Here is a 20,479-nt window from a genome sequence, read left to right as displayed (position 1 = left end):
CTGGGTTCCTCACACTCTCATAAACAGTGTCATTTTTAGCAAGACAAGTCATTTAAGGCTCAGCTTCCTTCCTCCCTGGGGAGGTGGGAAAGGTCTCTGGTTATAATCCACCTCTGCCAGCTTGGCAAGCCCTGCTGTTATCCCCCTCATTATTTTAGATGGGTTTTATTTACAGGCCTGTACTAAAAAGAGGCAATCACATGCCAGGGTTTTCCCGGTGTGGAGCAGGGGATTTTGTTCCTCCCTCAGCTCAGGTGTGGGCAGGGTGGAGTTTGTTACAGCCCTTTCCTTATAAAAGGGCAGGTTGAGGTACCAGCTGCCCTAAAGAGGGGATGTGGGAAATGCTGGAGCAGCTCCTGGGGAGCCTTCATTGGCCTGAGAGGTAAAAAAAAGCTGCTCTTGCAATTTACTTTGTTGTTTCATCGTGAGCAATGCAGTGTAATGTTGTAAAGAGATCTTCTCTTTGAGGTTTGGGGTTAAAGGTTTGGCTGGAAATCCAAGGGGCAACGAGCCCTGAGCTCAGCGTGGGTTTTTCATGTCCTTTGGCTGCTGGTGGCTTTATGTAGGACTGGGCTAATCCCAGTGCCAGGGTGTGGGGGGCAAAATCAGGCTGGCACATCACCCTGAGCTCAGGATGCAGTTGTGGCTGCCCAGCACAGCAGATGTCACCCCCCAGCGCTCTGGGATGAACACACCTGAGCTCTCCAAGAGCCAGTGGGAGAGAGAATATGAAAATTGGGAGATAATTTGGCTTTAAAAGCTGGTAAACTCTGTACTGGTAGATGTGAGAAGCAGACTCTGTAAGAGATATCAATTATTCCTTTAGTAATAATGGAGAGCCACAGTTTAAATAATGGCCCTTTTAACCAAGTGGTATTTGAAGTGAAATGCTCTGTTGGGAGAAGATGGATTCCAAATGTGTTGGTTCCTGAGTGAGCCTGGGGGTTTGGGTGCTGTGATGCTGAGCTGGTGTTGGTGGAGTTTGAGTTTGTTCAGTGAGTGCTTGGAGAGGCTCAGCCCTGAGGGGCACCAGCAGCTGCTGGGGGTGAGTGTGGAGCTGGCTGGAGCCACCTTCAAGCAGAGGCAGTGCCTGTGGTGAGGCACTCAAAGCAGGTGTTTCAATTCCTTCACACAGGCAAGGGCTTTGCTTAATCAGGCACTGATGGGAAGCTTTTTTGGCAAAGCAATGAGGCCTGATGTGATATTACAGATTTGATATCAGCTGGGATATGGCTGTACCCAATCTATTTGTCCAGAACCAGCAGGGAAGGAGCCTGTCCTGCCTCCCTGTGGGGCTGTGCTGGTGTGAGCACTGCCCTGCTCCTGAGGATCATCAGGATTGTGCTGAGCACCTGACACAAAGCGATGAACGGGCTGAGACAGAATTGTTCCTCTCATATTTATGATTTATTTGGCTATATCTGCATTAGCACAACTCTGTAAAACCTGAGAGAAAGTCTGTTGCATGTAGAATCCCAGGGTCTGAGGGCTGTGCCCAGCACCATCCTTGCTGTGGGGCCCTCTGGGGAAGGGACAGCTCGCAGGAACTCCTCAGTGGGTGGCACTGAGAGCCTTTTGCCGGGATTCAGGGTCTGGAAAAGTCCTGAGATGAGGCTCAACCTATGAGGAAAGGAGCAGAGAGAGGATTGGTTACAGCCAGGAGCCAGCCACAGAAAATGGGTTGAAGCACAGACAGGGAGGAGACTGCAGATTGCACAAGGGCTTCTGCCTGACTGGGAGACGAGTCTCCAGCTGGAGTTAAACACTTAACCTGCTTAAAGTGAGGAGTAGCTTTCTGATTGACTTCAGGAGGTTCTTATCCTGCTCTAGCATCAAGACCCTGCAGTTTTATTATGGTGTGTTTGCTGAATGACATTTTCAAAGGCTGCCATGCCCTAAGGTGGGCCCTGAAATAAATATGAGTTGTTTTCTACAACACAGGACTCGGGTGCTTCACTGAGGGGCCAGGATGGGCTCAGAGCTCCCAGAGAAATCCCTGGTGAGGTCAGGGGCCCTTATATGACCTGCCTTAAAAATAAAAGAGCAGCTGTTCCCCAGGAATCACCTTTGAGTGAGGACAGGGTGAAAAGATGCCCATGCCAATAAACAAAAGGGAAGCAATCTGGGGGTAGAAAGGTGCCAGGGCCCTTTGGGATGGGCAGTGGGGCTCACAGGCAGCTGTGTGCAGCACACACAGTGACTGGGACTGGAGTGTTTCCCATGGGGGCCACAGGCTCTGCCTGCCCCAGCACAATTCCCTGTGCCATACATCTGCCTGTGTGCCTGTGCTGAGCTGCCTCCCACCTCCCCCATCCACCCTGCTCAGGCTGGCTGGATGTCAGGTTTTGCATATGTAAAAATACAGAGCAGTCTTTGCCCTGAAAAGCTTGCTAGTGATCTCATTAATCAAGACAAACAAAGCATATTTAGCTATTCCCCCTCTCTGGAGGAAGGCGTTCAGGTACTTAAATATGCATTTGAGTGCCTAACTTCAGACAGCTGTTTCTGGATGTTTTTGCTTCCTCACAAATAGCAGCAGTGACATAACCCCTCTCAGGGAGGGAGAGGAGGGGAAGGCAGAAGCAGGGGCTGCTGCAGGAGGTGGGTAACCCCAGAGAGCTGGCAGGGACCATCCCTGCTTGTTCCAGCTCCCACCTGCCATGAAAGATGCAGCAGTTTTTCCTTTGCAGCTGGGATTTTTAGAAAAATCCAGTGCTTGCAGGTAAGGACAGCTGAGCTGCTTCTCTTGAACGTGCCTCTGCCTTCCTGTCAGTGCTGGGAACTGGGCACAGGGACATTTCTGCCCAGGATGGGGGTGATGCCATAGGAGAGGAAAGAGTTTATTCACTCTAATCTCCTGCAAAGCTCCTGGGTGAGAAATGTCCCACTGAGCCACAACTGGCAGTAATTAAAATGAGCAGAGCCTTGAGGAAGTGGTGAGGGATGCCAGCTCCTGCCCTCAGCATGAGTGAGTGGGAAGCACCAGGTGTAGGACAGGGGCAAATGCTGCTTTAAAAAATGAGAAACCCTCCCAGTCATTAGAGCCCAGATAAGGGTGTCCTTGGGTCAAAGGTCTTTCTGTGACAGAGACTGGTGTTGAGCAGTCAATGCCAGTGATGAATCCTCATCTCTGATTCTTCTAATTCATATTTTAAATGATGAACCCAAAGGTACCTCCTCTAGAGACAGCTGATGATCTTTGCCATTACTCTGCTGCACTTAGGGGTTGTTAATGCCAGGATTTTGTTTGGAGCACTGCCTGCAGCAGGACAGGAATATGGCTTGTAGGAAAAAGCTGAAAGGTTTTCCTTGCAGGATGATGGAGCTGCCATGGGCTCCAGCTGCTGCTGAGGAGCAATGTTTGCTGCTGTTCATTTCATTTATTATTGACAAATGAAAACCTGCAGGACCCTTGCAGCTGGGACGTTGTAATGTCAGTGTTTGCTTCACAGAATTAGAGGGGTGAGAAAAATAATTACCACTCCTAAAACTTTAATATGTATTTGGGGGGTATTATCTTTAGAGTTTCACAGTTATAATAACGTGTTCAATTGGAGGGTACATTAAGGCAGAGGGCTGGTAAATTGCATGTGAGATGCAGAAAGGCCAGGCTGGTGCAGGGAAGAATATTTTCCCTACAGAGCTCCCCTGATGGCACCAAACCCCAGAGACTGAGCAGGGTTTTGCTGGTGCTGTAGCTGCTGGGCACTGTGAGCACCCTTGGGTGCAAAATAAGCTCAGCTTAAAGGGGGAGTTTTAGTTACTAGAGCTGTGTTTAAGGGTTTGTGGTGACTTGAGAAAGAACCCATGGAAAGGCCTGAAGCAAGTCATGAACAGCACCAGGCTCTCCTCGTGGCCTGGAAGGATCTGTGGAGATGTGGCTGTCCCTGCTCCTCTCCCAGCCTGGCTCTGCCCACCTGCTCCCAGGCAGCTCCAGCCTTGCACCATTTTTCACTTTAACAACAAAGCTGCGCCGGGACTCAGCCTGCTTCCTCCATCATCCATTTGATCGAATCCTTTTAGCGGGTGACAAAACACTTTCCTGTGCTCACTTTACAGGAAACCAATCTCTATTATTTTCTTTTTTTTTTTTTCTCCTTTCCCAAACCCTCCTTTATTTACAGGAGTCTAACAAATCCTGGGGCTTATTTTTTTTTTTTTTTCTCCAAAACATCACAAAACAGTGGATTTTTTTCAGGAAAGGCAGAGAGGAGGGAGTAAAACAAACAATACACAGAGGGGTAGGGTGCACACGCTGACGCTCAGCGCACCGAGCATCCCCGTACCAACAAAATAAAAAATAAAAAAATAAAAAATAAAAAAAAAAACCACCCCGTGCACACGCGCATCGAGATGCAAATGATTTTTCCGCCAAGCCACCGCTTGTAAAGCTTGACAGAAAATAATGAGAAACACTAAATCTTTTATAAGGTCAACACTCAAGCAGCTGTCAAACAAGAAAAGAATTTAGCGAAAGATCCGCAAAAACTTCCATCGCCTCATTAAATCCAACAGGGCCGGGGCCCGGCGTGGTGAGGAGGCACCGGGGCGCCTCCGTTTTGTGTCAGTAATTTGCGGAGGAGGAAGAGCCAAGACGAAACAGCCAACGCCGAAGGGGCCTTGGGGGAGGCTGGGGAATCGTTAGTGCGCCAGCAGCGGCCTCGGCTCCTAATTGGAAGCATTGGGCATTATCAACGGAGGATTTGCCTCGGCTCCCTGACAGCTCTCTAGGCCTGGAATGATAGCCCACTTGTCAGTGTAAAAGACCATTAAAAACAAACCATTTTGATTTAATTGGAGGCGGTGTGCTGGGGGCCCAGGTGAGGCGCTTCATCAGCCGATGTTGGCTGCTGATGCCTTTTTCCCCCTGTATTGATGGCTTTTTTTCTTTTTCTCCCCTCCCTTTCAAAAACTGTCTAGGAAAGAGAAAGAGGTGCTGAAAGATCCTTCACAGCCGCATCCAGAGCGGCTTTCAATAGGGTTGTCAACAAATGCCATGACAAGTTAGAGAGAGGCAGGTACTTTTAAAACAGACGTTATTCTGTCCAAGATGAGCTGTGCTCAGAGGTGAGTGTTGGATTATTAGGGTTACAAATAATGTGGCTTTTCCTGCCAGGAGCGTGCTTAACTGGCTTAACGAATGGGGTTGGTTTTTCTCTCCCCACCTTTCGAAGAACAGAGGGAAATGCAGGACAAGGGAGCCTGGGCTAAATGATCTTTATTTGCTTCAAGCCCAGGAAGGTTTCAAACAGTGCTTGGTGATTTTGAGCTGCTGTATTTAATGTCCTATAGAGATTTGGTGGTTTGGGTTTTTTTTTTTCCTTCCTGTAAATAAGGGCCACAGATATTTGCTGGGGTTCACTGGTCATTTGGTCTGGGCAACAGCGTGAGGAAAGAGGAATTAACACGCTGGAGCTGTAACCTGGAGTGTGCCCCCCACCTCCCTGGCAGATGTTTCAGGGTCAGACCAGAGCTGGCAGCTTTCACACTGACCTCGTGTGCTTGACATCTGAATCCTGACCCTCTTCATGCCAGGCAAGAGTTTTACTTAAAGTTATCCTGATAAATAGCATCTCTGCAGAAGTCAGAACAGGGCTACAAATGAAATCCCAAACCCATTTAAAAAGCATTTCCACGGAGCTGTGCTCTGGCAGCAATGGCAGGTGCTCACCCATATCCCTGTGTGGTTTCACCCTGCCATGAGCTGTGAGCACCCAAAATCTCTTCGTTCATGGGTGAGAATCTCCAGAAGAGCAGTGGGAATTGGCTGTCAGCTGTTCCTTGTGCTGCCTTTGGCTGCTGGGGCTTGTTTGTAGGTGGAGCCTGCCCTGGAGATGATCTGGGCTGTACAGCTGCGCAGGAGGGTGTTGTTCTCCTGTGTTAATCAGGAGATGTCCAGAGCAATGGAAATGGCACAGGAGTGATGGTCACTCTGAGGGAAGTGCTGAGCACGGCAGGTAATGGTTTTTACAAAGAGAGGGTCCATTGAGATAAGATATGAGAAGTTTTTTACAATGAAGGTGTTTAAATACTTGGACACGTTGCCCAGAGAGGTGGTGGATGCTCCATCTGTGGAAATATTCAGGGTCAGGTTGGATGGGGCTCTGAGAAACACAATCTGGTTAAGGATGACCTTGTTCACTGCAGGGGAACTGGACTTGATGGCCCTTAAATACTCCTTCCAAACTAAAATATTCTCTGACAGAGGGCAGCATTGGGTGGGATGAGAGGTTAAGTGTCCAGGGCACAAGGGAAAGTGGGAAAACCTGGATAATGAAAATGCTTTGCTGTGGTTTGAGCAATTGTATTGCTGGAATCTTTGACTGTGGAGGCAAAAACAAGCAAACCTCTAGAATCTGCAAAGAAATGTAGTGGAGCTGACAGGGGCCAGAGCCTGCAGCTAGCCATGGAGTGGCTGTGGGCCCAGAGGAGACGTGCAGGGGTTGTGCCCAGGGCAGCTGGGTCTGTGCTGCCTGTTTGGAGCCCTGCAGGGTGCTGTGGTCTCTGTTTGCATTGTGCCTGCCACAGGCCACTGATGCTGCTTTGGATTGTTACTGCGGGGCTGGGAGCCACCAGCTCATGTCACTTGGGCCGTTGAACAGCCATCAGCTGACACTGATTTTAATTCTTTTTGGTTAGCCAAAGTCCCATCTGAAGGGAGGATTGATCTGGCAGTGTGGTGACAGGAAGCTCTTGAACTCATTGCTTTATTATTAAAGCACTATTTAGGCCCCAGGAGAGGAGTTTTATAGCACTCCGAGTCCCAGAAGTTTTTCTGCCCTCAAACCCAGGAGGACCAATGCTGCACCTGAACATCCAGCCCTGTGTGCTGTGTGTATCAAGCCCAAGTTATTTAAGCAGAATCTTTGGCTTTTCTGACAAGACAACAGCTGCAAGATTACATGAGCTGTGCTTGTCAGTTCAGCTCCATAGACAAAAATAGAGGTAAGGCATTAAAAAGAAATGCAGAACACTTTTGTGTGTACACGTTAAACCTCAGCTGTTAATTCTGACGAAGGATCAGGCTGCGAGCAGGTATCGGATCCCTGGTGAGAATCAAATTCCGGAGCCCAGAATTTTTTGCTGCAAACTTTATACAGTGGGGATTCCTCTAATTACTTTCAGTGGAAATTTACCTGACAGAGCTTTCCCAGGTAATGCAAGGCGTACGCAGGAGAGCCGCTCAGCCGTTGACAGAGCCTTTGATTTTGTGCCAGGTTGCAAATTAAGTCTTTTGCCAAGGTACCCGAACACTTGCTCGTCAATTGCTTATCGCTTATTCATATCGCGCACCCGCGCCGCGCGTTTCATCTGCTCGGGGAGGCAGCGCACGGTGACAAAAGTCTTGTCCAAAGTTGCTGCATTTCCTTTCCTTCCCCTTGCTTGGTCAAGTAAACAAGCCACCCGAGTGTCTGTGTGAGCTGGGATTCTCTAATGAGCAAAGGAAGAACCCTGGTGTGTGTCAGTGACAGGAGGTGCACGGAGCTGTTTTGACACGTTGGTGAATTCTGTCCTGTGTCGCTGCTTTGTTGCTGCCTGAATCCTTCTTGACTTGATAGAGCCCAGGGATATATTGGGGGTGGCCAGCATTGACTCACTGGTTTGGATAGTGACCATCAAACGCTCAGGTGGACGTGGCTGGAGCCTCAGCCTGGCCTGACACAGGGGAAGATGCTGCATTTGAGCAGCAATGTCCTTTCCAGAGTTTGGCTGACACAATTCTGCCTGAGCCAGCAGGTGAGGAGTGACACAGGGACAGGACAAACATGGGGGACAGGAGGCTGAGAGAATTGGGATGTTTCAGTCTGAAACAGAGAAGGTTTTGGGGTGACCTGAAGGGAACTTACAGGAAGATGGGGGAAGACTATTTATAAGAACCTGGAGCAACAGAACAAGGAAAAATGGGTTCAAACTGGAAGAGAGTAGGTTTCGATTAGATACTAGAATTTCTTTTTTCCCTGTGAGGGTGGTGAGGCATTGAAACAGGTTGCCCAGAGAAGTTGTGGCTGCTCCATCCTTGGAAGTGTTTGAGGCCAGACTGGATGGACCTCTGAGCAACCTGGACCAGTGGAAGATGTCTGCTCATGGCAGGGGGGTTGGAACAAGATGATTTTCAAGGTCTATTTCCAACCCAAACCATTCCATGATTTATGTCCATGCAGGGTGCCCGGGAGTACAGTTCCCAGGGAATGAAGTCCCACATCTACAAATAAATTAAATTTTGGGGCACAGTCCCAGCCATGCTGGCAAAACTTGAGCCCTGGAATTGTGTCGTGGCAGAGGCTGTTTGCTTTGGGGGGTGGCTGAGGAAGAGGAGGGCAGTAGAAGCATCTTGCTGAGGTGAGTAAGGAGCTAACATCTGCTTGGTTTAGTTAAAAAAAAAAAAATACCAGGCCACTTCAATGCAGCAACTTTCCCTAATGAACTGCCCATCAGGACAGGACTGGCTCCTTCTGACCTGCTTGCTTTGGTGAGCTGGGGGACCCAGGAGACCATGGACCAGGTCAAGCAGGAGCACCCAGTGTGGCAGAGCCTGTAAATCACCCAGTTAGCTTAACAGTGTGAGCAGTGGGGCTGAAACCTAAATCCAAATGAAAACATAGTCAATTTGTCCATGTTTTACTGATTGAATGACTGTGTAATGTCATGCAGCTCTGGCAAGGCAGGGAGCAAGCAGAAGCAATTAGTGGGGAGGGAAAAGCTCCTTTGTGTTCTTCTCTTCCACTTCTTGGGCAAGCTTTCATGGTGCCAGGGACTGAGTGGAAAGCCCAGTTTAAGAGCCAGCAGAGATATCCACGCCCAGTTTCTGCAGCTCTCTGTAAGGAGTCACGGTGGGAATAAAAAAAAATCCTTCTTGATCATTTTTATGGGCCTAAAGGAACAAAATCTCACCTTCCTGCTGCCCCTGTTTTGGATTATAACTATTTCAGTGGCTGGGCTGCTCCCCTCAGATCCAGAGCAGGCCAGACTGAAAGGTGTTACTCCAGATGATGAGGAGACTGAGTGACCAGAAGGATGAGTGGCTTGAGAATATCACACTCCTGCACCTCACACCTGCCTTGGATCACATGGAAATAAAGTTTAAAGTGAGGCTGTGGTCCAGCAATGGAATCTCTGAATATTCTTGCAGTAGTTCCCAAGTCATGAGCATCTCCTGTACTGGTCAGAGCAGGACCAAGCCACCAAGTGCTGGTTGGAATATGCAGATGGAGTCTGCCAACAAGCTTTCTGTGAAGTGATATTTTTGTGGTTGCTTTTCACATTCTTCTTGCGCAGTAGGATGAGGTTTTTACATGGATTAGAGGCAGTGTTTTGGTTATTTGCCACCTCAGTAAAGGAGGGAGTGACATTGACTCCTGGAGTCCCTGTGTTAGGTCAGTCTGGCTTTCAAAACCCTTCCATCATCTCTGTAGAACCCTCCTTTAGTGGAGTAGTTAAAGAACAGTTTGGAGTCCACCAAATATCTTTGGGAACCCTTAACTTCTTCCAGGTTGTTACTGCTTTTAACTGGGTAAACATTTATGGATGTTCAAGGGGAGTTATTTTGCCATGGAGGAAAACATGCACTGAAGGTCAAGTGAGTAACAAATTCCTTGATCCAAGTTCTGATGTGGGCTGTGCCTGTTAGATCTGTAACTGGGGAAAGGCAAACCTTCCAGGGTAGTGCAATGAGAAAGGAGTGTGGAAAAGCTGCAGAGGCTGTGCAAAACGAGCTGGTTGCTGCTTCTGAGAAGGAAGGGAAAGGGAGAAGAAGAAAAAGGAGAACAGGAAGAAGGAAAGATTTGAAGATTTGAGAGCTGTGGCTGGGGCAGGAACCCAACCACAGCCATGGTTGAAACAAAAGGGAAAGCACGAAGCAAAACCCAGGCTGAAAAATGAACAGTGATGGAAAGGTCTGGGGTGAGAGGAGCTCTAAAGAGGAGGCTTGCCCCAGGATCTCGTGTGACTCTCACAATCTGTTTAACAGCGATCGGTCATGTTCTCTCGCAGCAGCAGCTCCGAGCTGACAGGCAGTGGGGATAAATGATTACTGACATATGCTAATGGGGCACTCAGACAGGACAGGAGAGGAATACATCAAGGTGGTGCAAAGCACATTTCTTGGGCAAAACTCTCCAACTTGTACAAGTAAATTACCTTCAGGAAATCACAGGGCTTCTTTGCTGCTTAAACTGTGGTTAGAAATCAACAGCGTGGCAAAAAAATTAACCCCAGCAGAAGAAGGGCCAGGACAGAGAGCTGAGAGCTTTTTGCAGTGGTATCTATCAATGCCAAATATGATTTTGGCCATGTAAACTCCCAGCAGGGTTTCAGTGCTTTCACTTTCTGGTGTCTCCTTTCCATTCCACTGATCCAGCTCTTTCCCCTTCTCTCCTAAAACCTCCCCTAGCTCTTCACTGGAAGTTTCCATACGATTTACACCTCAAACAAAGCTAATGGAATTCTAACGAGTACCCCAGAGCACAGATGAATTCAGGGAGATGTTTAGGTCCCATCACTAGAACAAGAAATCTTCGCCTTGGCTCTTACTTGGATCAATTAAAGGAAATGTCAAGGACATCTCTAACCCAGCCAGACCCTTTGCTTTGTCTTAGGGTGAATATTGTCAATCAGGTAGTTTAGAGAGGTATCAAGAGTGCAAGCTTTCTGGAAAGCTCTAATCCTGGGGTGGAAAAGTTTCTTGGAACATCTGGTGTGGTTTGAATTAGTTATGGTGAGAGCTGATGAAATGGCAGGGTCCCAAAATGCAGGTGTGACTGTCCTGCTTGCGTAGGGCACTTGTAGAGCAAAGGCCACCCTGTACTTACAGTGAGATATAAAAAGATGCTTCTCTTTTCAGGAATCTTGTGAAAGGCACAAAAGTTACAAAACATGCTATTATTTGGGCAACTGCTGCCTCTCTTCCAGGGCTTATGTCTGGCAAAAAATATCCCACCCTGATGCTCAAAAGGGGTTGAGAGTTGAACATATTTGGAACCATTTTAAGGTCTGGGTCTTGGGGAGCTCTGAGTTAAGAACCTCATTCGTTGTGTGCTAAGGATATTATTGGGGCACATGGGCAAGGTTAAGAGAGTGTCCTTGATTTCAATCAGGTGCTTGTAGAGGCCCAGAAAAGTTGTCTTGGCTCAGGGGAGGGGTTGTGGGGGTCTGTACCTTCTCGAAACGCCGGAGGTGCCAGAAGGACTCCTCCTTCACGGGCAGCGGGTGCGTGCGCAGGAACGAGGTGCGGTTCTCGCGCACCTCACCGATCTGCAAGCAAAGAGAAACAGCAGGGCTCAGACTGCTGCTCTGCACGTGTCTGCAGCCAGAAGTGAGCAAGGGTGGGCTCAAACTGCTGCTCTGCACGTGTCTGCAGCCAGAAGTGAGCAAGGGTGGGCTCAGACTGCTGCACTTCCCTTGTCTGCAACCAAAGGTGAACACGAGTGGGCTCAAACTGCTGCACAGCCATGCACATCAGCTCCGTGTCACACAATGCAGTGACACTGGGATGGATGAGGCCAACAGTTGCTTTGGGGTGATGCCTCACAATTCCATGATCTGGGGAGTTTTTCATGTCCATGCAGCCAATACTGATAGTTAAAACACATGAGCAGCTGTCAGCACTCTCTTTATAGAGCATGCCAGGGAGGTGACTGCTGCCCACTGGAAGCCCTGTGCCCTGAGCTACACCAATGGCTCATCCCTAACTGGGAAAGCCCCCTCCAGCACTCCCACCATGGTGGGCTTTCCTTGCTCTCCTGATTAATTGCAAGTCCCAGTGCTCAATAATCCCAGTACAAGGCAGTCCAGGTACCTGGATACCCTGAGAACCTGTCTGCTCTATGGTCTAGGATACAGGTTTGTGTTGCTTAAGTCAGTAATTGGTGGCTGCAGGCTTTGGGAGCTTGATGGAGGCAACTTAGTGATTAAAAACATCAGTCATTAATAGATAAAGTAGGGATGCACTTTCCAACATCCCAGGCTGGTGTATTCATAAAATAGCTGCTAATTAAGAACATTGTATTCCTGCACTTCAACTATAAAGCACAGTTTGTGATGGCAGTAAGCCCATTGAAATTGGTCATTACCATATTAGCCCGACTCTTCTTTGAGCCATTAACTAATAAAACAGTCATTGGCTGCTTTTAAATGATATTACAATGTTGGTTTGTTTAACAGCACAGCCTTACACTCCAACAGCTGCTGTGGGTGCTGCATCAACCTCTCCATGCCAGGCTCAGGGCTGGGGCTGTCCTCGCAGCATTTGCTGCTTGTTCCTTTGCTGTGGCCACTGTCACAGTAACCTGAGCAGAGCTGATGTCCAAAGGACAGCCCGTGGGGCTCCTGGCAGGTGGATGGTCATCTTTGTTAGGCTTCATCAGCCTTGTAGTCAGCAGGGGGATGTTTTCCCAGCTGAGAGCCCTTCCCAGGGCTGGGAGCAGCCCATTTGTCCCTTGTGGGGTAGGACAGTGGGGTGTTGTGCTCAGTAGTGCTGTGCACAGCAGGGGAAAGCATTGCTGGACTATTCCCACCTTTTTCTTCACCACGCGCTGGACTCTAGTCCGGGCTCTCTGCTCCTCCATCCACAGCTCCTTGTATCTGTGTTGCATGAGGTCAAACAAGGGAGTGGAAGGCCTGGAAAACATTGGAAAGACACCAGTTTAATCTTTGCTTCCTGGTGCTGGCTCACATCTCTCCTCCTGGAAAGTGACTGGTGAGAACATGAATAAAGCCTCACACTGGGAAAGAATTTCTCCTCCTCAGGAAACCTCAAAATCATTTGTAGTGATCACACCACAGCCTGCACACCCCTGTGGGAACCTGTGCCAGGGCATTCCCCAGAACTGGAACAATTGCACAACCTTTCACAGGGCAGGTTTCAGCAGCTCTGTCTGAGCCCTGGTGTGCTGGAAGGACCATGGGGCACCACAGGCTGCACTCAACTTTGGCCCCTGCCAGAGCTTCAGGAGGGCCTCTCCCAGCTGGTACCCAGTGGAGCAGCTCTGGCTGGATTCCCTGCAGGGGAAGAACCCCTGGGTGCCAAGTTTTGCTAAAATAGCCCTGCTTTTGCTGTTGACATCTCTCTGGTGTGGTGCACCAAAGGCTGCAAATGTGCAGTGATGGATGGGGTGAGAGGAGTCAGTGCTGTCCTAAGCAGTCTGAACAGGGCTAATAATGGACCCAGTGCAGACAGTCAGGGTCTGCAGCAGAAAGGGGAGCTGAAATGCTGAGCCCTGGTCTGGTGCCTCAGCTGCACAGAGCAGGTGTATTTGCCCCTTGAAAGAGGATTTCAGGGAGCAAGGAGGAGACAGCAGAGGGGAGGAGCTGTGCATGACCCAGGTTCTAGAAAAAGGCAGTTGCTTGTTGGCCAGTGTCCCATTCAGCTGCTATGAGCTGGCATTAACCTGACCAGCTTGTGGCAAAGCTGCAGCCTGAAATTGTTGAGCCTTGCTCCTTGCAAATGAGTATATTTCATCAGCCACCATGGGAGGCAGAGCTGGCAGTGGCAGGGACAACAAATCAGAATTCCCATGGTCCTGCTGCTATTCCTTTCCCCCAAGAAGCAAACACTTGAAGGTGATGAAGGACCTAAAGCTCAAGTTTTATTGGTCCTTGTCCTTGCACACCTTGCTAAGGAGGGACTTCTCCCATCGTGGCAGCGGCTGATGACTGTGGAGCTCTCACCTCGAGCTCTGCTCCCACCTGTAGCCTGCAGAGCCCTCAGCTGCAGCTCCCACAGCAGAGCCAGCGCTGTCCTGCCTGTGCAGACCAACTGCAGGACACTGGGGACTTGGGGGAGCTGCTGGGCTGCTTCTGGGCCACCAGCTCCACCTGTTTCTGCAAAGGGCCCACATGCCACAGAGTGAGCTGGTGCTTTGTGGTTTATGGCAGGAGCGGGTCCAGAATTGACAGCTGCCAGCTTTTAGCAGCCTGGAGAATCCTTGATGATCACCGAGGGTGCCAGCAGCCTGTATGCAAACAGTAACTCTTCTGTTTCTTGTTCCTTCACCCCCGTGGTGACTTTTATTACTTAATTATTGCACACCACATGCTTCAAAACAGCCTAATCTATGGTTGTGTTTTCTAATGATACTGGATGTGCAATCCAGCAATATCCATCCCAAGGGGACATTCATATCAGAGGAGACATCCTTCTGCAGGCCTCCTGTTTCATAGATCACATGCTGCAGGGCTTTTCAAGCCTTTGCTTGCAAATCAGCTCTGCTGCTCCAGACCATTATCTGGAGACACCCAGTGCCAAAGGCAACGCTGACATTTACCCTTTGTCCCCTCTTCTTTCTCCTCCTTCCCTTCCAGTTGGGCATTTCATGCTGATCACAGCTGGGCAAAATATTTAAAAGGTTAAAAGGTGTGGCAAACCAGTGGTAAAGTGTGTTATTATCTGTTTGGGTCTCCAGTCCTGTACTATGGTGTAAATGTTGGTGTTCCTGACACAAACACATGGTGAGCATTGCTTGTTTGCTGCTGTGCCTTTGCTCTCCAAGCTTTCCTGGTGTGCAGGAATAGCAGGGAGGGATGCAGGAAAGCACTAAGCCTTTGTGTGTAGTCTTTGATTATTGATTTTTGGGTTGGTTTTTTTTTTTTTTGAAGTTGAATATATTTTCACACCTCTATGGAGGTGACTTTTACCATCTCCAGTGGACCAGCCAGTTGGTGACTGATAGTCCACAGCTGGCTTGTAAGTAAATGCTTGAAAGGACACATTTGGGTTGATGCTCTTCAGAGATCCTTCCCTGCTGTGTGATTAATCACATTTAAGTCCTGATCCAGCAAAGTATAGAATCATGCCTGGAACGATGCACACATGACCTGCCTCTCTCAAATGGCTGGGAATGACTCCTCTGCTCGGTTATCCACGCAAGCCCCGGTGGGGCTGAGGCTTCCTCTGGCTTTTCCTCCTTTGAGAGAAGCTCTGAGAGAGCAGGGAAGAGCAGGGGACAGCAGGGAACACCTCCTTAAGGTGACTGCAGAGATCTCAGCGAGGTGGCTTTTCCTTTGTAGGTCAAAGCCTGGTCTCAGCAGAGGGAATTTGGTCCCGATATCGGCCCTGCTTGGCAAAGTGACAGCTCTGGGAAAATGTCCTTTTGCCTTGGTGTTACTTAAGGACAGGGATCAATGGCTAGTGTGTTCCTTTCTTTTTGTCACCCTGCCCAGATGTGGCTCCTGAACGGGGAGGATTTTGCCGTTGCTGTCTGCGGATGCTGCGGGGAGAGCGGGGGAAGCATCCTCTGGAAATGCTTATTGCACATTAAAACCCATCTCATTCACTGTAACTCAGATCTCCTTGTTTTGGCACAAGCACCCTGCCACAGAAAGGAAAGGCAAAGAAGTTCTGATAGGATGTAACAAATTATTTATAATTGTAGGGGAAAAAAATACTCATCTGCTTCCTTTTATAGTCAAATAGTTGGAGCCACTTCTAATGCTGACATTTCCTAAATATTTTAAAATTTATCTGTGCACATTTTCAAAACTATTATCCCTGAAACAGTTCCTGTCTCTTTAATAAAATCTCTCTAATTTACTTTCAAGAGTCAGGGTACAGACCTATTTTCAACTGAAATGACAAGCACCTGCTAACTTGGTTATACAATGTGGAATTCTAGTCTGCCAGACATCCCCTGGAAAAGAAGCTGCAGCCTCCTAATAGGCTATTTTACTGTGAAAACAGTGTTAAAAAGTATAATAAAGTATTAACAATATTAAAATAAAACAGTGTAGGCCTTAAATGAGCTACAAACTAGTTAAATCTATTCCATTCAATATGAGCCTTCAGTGCTTTGCAGCTGATACCTCAGAGCTGGGATTTATCTAAAATGAAGGCACCAGGGACATGCAAGAGAAATGGTAATTATAATTTGCAAACATTAGGCTGACACTTTTTTTGTGTATGTGTGTATAAATCCTGACAGCTGTGATTTGTGCCAATGCCAAATAGTGAGCCAGCCTGCAAGCAAGGGCTCACTTTGTGGCAGGCTGTCCTCAGAGCAGCAGCTCATTAAAACTTTGGAGAAGGAGAAGTTGCCGAAAACAGGAAGGCATCAGAACCATCTGAGAGGTTTTTGGTACACGCTTGTTGAAAGGCGTTTGAGAAGAGAGCCTTGGGTCTGACAAACTGGAATTTTAGTACGCCTCCCCGTTCACAGTGGGGCAAAATAATTGGTCATCAGTGACTACTAATTTGGTTTAGTAGCCAGAGGCATTTTTTTTCTTCCCAGAAAATCAATGACAGTGCCGAGGTCTGTTCAACGTGATTCAGCTCAAGACGGGTCCTCATTTAGCTCTTGATGCTTCCTCCACTGGAGACAGCTATTTTGTTAAAATAAAATTAAAATCTATCTATAATACTGAGCTCGGGGAGCCTCGCCCGTCAATGCCATGCTGCTCTTGAGGTTTCAAGGTTGTCAGTCTCCCCTCAAACTTATTTTCAAAGGTTTATATATCAGCTGCAAAAAAAAGTGCTTGGCTAAAGTGGGTGCAAAGGACTTTGCTCAGGAGGGGGGTTTACACCGGCTTGAAAGGTGCAATCAATTTGATTGCTAAGTTCTGTTGCAAAAGGGTAAAAACTTGACTTGTGAGTGCTTTTTTTTCCCCCTGTATAATTCAAAAGCACGTAAATATTTCAGTGCAGAGCTCAGCCCGTGGGGTTTGTGTGGCTCTGCAGCCAAGGCAGTGCTTTTCCTGCTGCTGGTCAGGATGGGCTGGAGCAGGGAGCAGAGGATGGGTGCAGGCAGTGGCTGCAGAGCACTGCTCCACTCCCAGTGGCAGCTTCCAAGCAGCAGGATCTGGCCCTGCACAGCTGCTTATGCAACAGATCCATCAGAGAATGGAATTTGTCCGTGCCAGTGACATTAAAATTGTGTTGCTGCGCCACTGCCTATGCTGAAACTTTAACCCTTCCTTAGAAGGTTAATGAGGTTACAGGGGGATTTAGTTCTTGTTGCTGTCCTTTCACCTAAGATGTGCTTTTGCTGCAAGTCAGGATCTGTCTTTGGGGCCTTCGGTCCCCAGGGGAGACAGCTACAAGGGCACCACTTTTATATTCTATATGCTGGGAAGGATTTGTCCTGTGATAGAAGTGTGCATATAGAATCTCCCAGCAGAACCAGCTCCCACCAGCTCAGGTTGGTTTCTTATAGAACCATTAGGGTTGGAAAAGATGTTCAAGGTCGAGTCCAGCCTGTTTCTTACTGGGGAACAGTTTGGTCTCCAGCACCTCTGGACTGTGGGGCTCCTTGGGGCAGCCAGAATTAACTTCAGCAAATAAAGCTCAGGCTGGCTCTGTGATTCTGTTTGGGGCCGTGGGGTACCCCCAGTGTAGGCAGCAGTGAGGTATTAGTGCTCAGGTCCCTCTGCCCTAAAAGGGGGCTGAAAGCAGAGGAAAATTCAGGTTATGGCTCCCTTGTAGTGCTGTATTGCCTCCTGCCTCCGTGGTTACTGATGGGCTGCAGGTAGCAATCTATCTCCCATTAATTTGTCTCTGTGTAGCCCAGCAGGAAGCTGGGGTATGATTACAGCTCTGGCTCTTGTGTGAGAGCCGGCACGGCCCCGGCATCCCCCTGCAAACTGCGGGCTCTGCCTCGCCTTAATTGTTCCCCTTTGGCCCCTGGACCTGTCTCTTCTAACAAGGGCTGCGAGGAGGGCCGAGGTAATTGAAGCACTTAACCACACTCCCCAGCACTGCCTCCTGCAGCTAATTAGGAAAGAGGGCCGCTGGGCTCTTCATTATTTCTTTTAATTGTTTGTGGGTTTTGCATAACAGTGAATGGCAGAAGAGGGATGTGCAGTTAGTGGCGAATCCTTGACTTTGAAATTTGTATAAAAGGTCACTTACAATTTGTTAAGGCTTTCATAAGGGTGAATTCAATTAGCAGCTGGAAGTCCCTGCACACACGTGTGTGGGTGTGTTTGGGAGGAGAGGGAGACGTGGCAAAGTGAGCTGGGTGTGAGTCCAAAGGCTCCTCGTTTCCCTAAACAGCTTGTGGAATATACAGTGAAGTTATAGCCCCCTTACAGCTTTATGCTTCTCTAAATAGGTCCTGGCAATAAACCCATGGAGAGGCCTAAAAGATAATTTTTAAATGATCTCCACTTGTCCTCGCTTTCCATTAACTATTGAAGAAAATAACAAGAGAAAAATTGGTAGAAAACACTCAGGGACCAATTTTTTTTGCAGTCTTTGGGCTGACAAAACTCTCAGTTGCAATAGTGGGTCTTCCACTCGTGTGGCAGCAGCGGGATCTGAGCCTCCAAAGCACTGATTACTCTGAATTTCTGAAGCTTCTTTACAATCCTTGTAATTTGGGTGAGGAAATAACAATATAAATTATTTCACTGCAGGCAGCCAATGAGGCAGTGGCTTTTTCTAAGTGTCAGAGGATCTGTTATTTTGCTCAGAGGGCTCATATGTATAGAACAGTAAAAAGAATAAAATCCATTGTAAACATGCACTTTAAAAGATTTATCAGATGCTCATAGCTGTACTTAGCAGTACACATGGTTACAAGAACACCAATTTGCTTTACTATTCCCTCCCAGGCCCAGTGAGATGTGTGCTTGCACTGGTCCTAAAAGCACATATGGAAACCTGTGTCTGGCACTGAAGATACCAAGCCAGCTCTTACCCATTAAATAACTGGCTTGACAAGCTGGAATTTCTGTGCTAGCATTGATTTTAGGGTTGGAGATGCCCTTTGGCTGACTTAATTGAAGGTTATTTAGGTTTGTCTCTAATGCATTTGTGTACTGTTATCTCTTATCCTTGAGAAATTCAGGTGGGATGTGATTCCTGGACAGAGCTGTTCTGCCTGGAGGCCCAGATCTATGGCTGAGAGTGAACAGTGCTCAGTCTGCAGCCATCACCAAATGCAAAACATCCAGAGAAAAACCAAGAAAAAACCACTCCAATGCTGAGCAAAAGAAATCAAAGCACGAGGTCTTCCCCTTGACCTCCGTCTCATGCTCGAATCTCTCTGGCTGGGTGGGAACATGACTTTGTTTGAAAGGAAAAATGTTGATGAGGGCTGAAAAGCTTTGTTTTCACAGAAAGCATTCTGTGATTATTCCCCCCTGACCCAGGTTTTCATTGAACAGGCTGAAAAAGCAAAAGTTGGTAAAGAAAAAGGTCCATTTGTGGCCAGAAGTAGCTCTAGATGGTAAAACTTTGGAAGAAATTCTTCAGATGTCTGTAATCAATGGAGATAAACCCACAGACAACAGCCAGTGTGTGTGAGGGTAAATTACTTTCCTATTCAGTGTAAACCAATTGGTAATAAGGGATCTAAATCTGTCCTTCAGATCTTTTCTTTTCCCATCTCTATGGCTGACGTGCAGGACCTGAACCTTATGCCAAACCATGACCGTGGCTGTTTATTTTCTCTTAAACCATCAGCCTGAAGCACTCAGAAACTCTTTCAGCAAGCAAATCACCACTCTGGAGGGGAATCAGTATCCTCATGGTGCACTCAGGGTTTTTTGGAGGGTGTAACAGCTCCTCCTGCCCCAGCAGAGGCTGCAGCCACCACCTGCACCATGGATGGGGCTGGAGCTCTGTGACCACACACCCAGCCTAGAAGGTTCCCAGGAGAAGAAAACTACTCTTGAAGTAGAAATTCTTATCTTAGCAGTGTGAGGATGGTGGCAGAGGCACCAAGTGCCTTTCAGAATTGGACAGGATGTGTAATTACCTGAGCTGATGGGAGTCATGTGTTTTCTAACTCAGTTGCGTTTCTCTGTCGCCATGAGCCTGACAGTGATTCCACTCTCTGTGTTATATTTTTATAACCTGTTTTGTCAGTCCTCAGTGTTTTTTTTCCCTGTAAAACTTTTTTTGCCCTAATCTTTAGGATTTTGGTGGCTTTACACTCTCTTTGGCTTCCAGTGATCATGGGTCAGATGCACACTTGCTGTAATATTCAATTTTATTGCCTGTCCAGCTTTTCCTGGTGGGTTCTTCCCAGTAACACATTATTTCCTTGACATCTTTGCAGCTGGTCTACATCTAGATTAGCTTTCTTTCCACAGCCAAATATTAGCAACCTGAAATGTTGTTTAAGTACCTCAAAAATAAATCTATCAGTGGAAATTCCTCAGTACCTCTTGAGCAGCTTTCTAAATTTTGTTCTGGCTGCGTGCAAACAGCACAGACACTTTGGGTGGAAAGGCCATTTGCTAAGCAGAGCATGAGCATAGAAATCTCTCTTCTCAGGGAAGGTGAAAGATTGGGATTGTTGCAAATGATGCCAATTAAAGAGGAGGTACTGGGTAACTGATGCCCTTGGCCAAGTGTAACAATTTGAAGAAGAGAGATTGCAGTGACCAAACACTTTGGAGAGGTGAGCTTGCTGCAGGGACGTGATGAAAACAGCTGCCAAAGGATTAAGAGCAGTTTTAGAGAATGGGAGGTGGAATGGAGGCAGGAGATGAAGACAGAAGGAAAATGGGCTGTAAAATTCAGGAAAGGGACAGTTGAAGTGAA

At 47.8% G+C, this 20,479-nt stretch overlaps 1 protein-coding gene across 1 annotated transcript in view; it reads right to left on the bottom strand.

Moving 5' to 3' along the window:
* Positions 1-1,551: 1,551 nt before the first annotated feature.
* The window catches only part of CFAP77 (cilia and flagella associated protein 77), a gene marked incomplete at its 3' end in the record, with an annotated part of 56,963 nt that continues 38,035 nt past the window's right edge, over positions 1,552-20,479 (bottom strand). The window contains exons 4-6 of the mRNA XM_084219757.1: positions 12,513-12,615; positions 11,155-11,250; positions 1,552-1,620 (exon numbers count right to left, since the gene is read on the bottom strand). Of these exons, the coding sequence (XP_084075883.1) occupies positions 1,552-1,620; positions 11,155-11,250; positions 12,513-12,615 (268 nt within the window). The remainder of the gene's footprint in view (positions 1,621-11,154; positions 11,251-12,512; positions 12,616-20,479) is intronic.

The sequence above is a fragment of the Fringilla coelebs genome, assembly GCF_963513975.1.
Source record: "Fringilla coelebs genome assembly, chromosome: 21".
Classification (NCBI taxonomy): Eukaryota; Metazoa; Chordata; class Aves; order Passeriformes; family Fringillidae; genus Fringilla; species Fringilla coelebs.
This window is presented reverse-complemented; position numbering and strand designations above follow the sequence as displayed.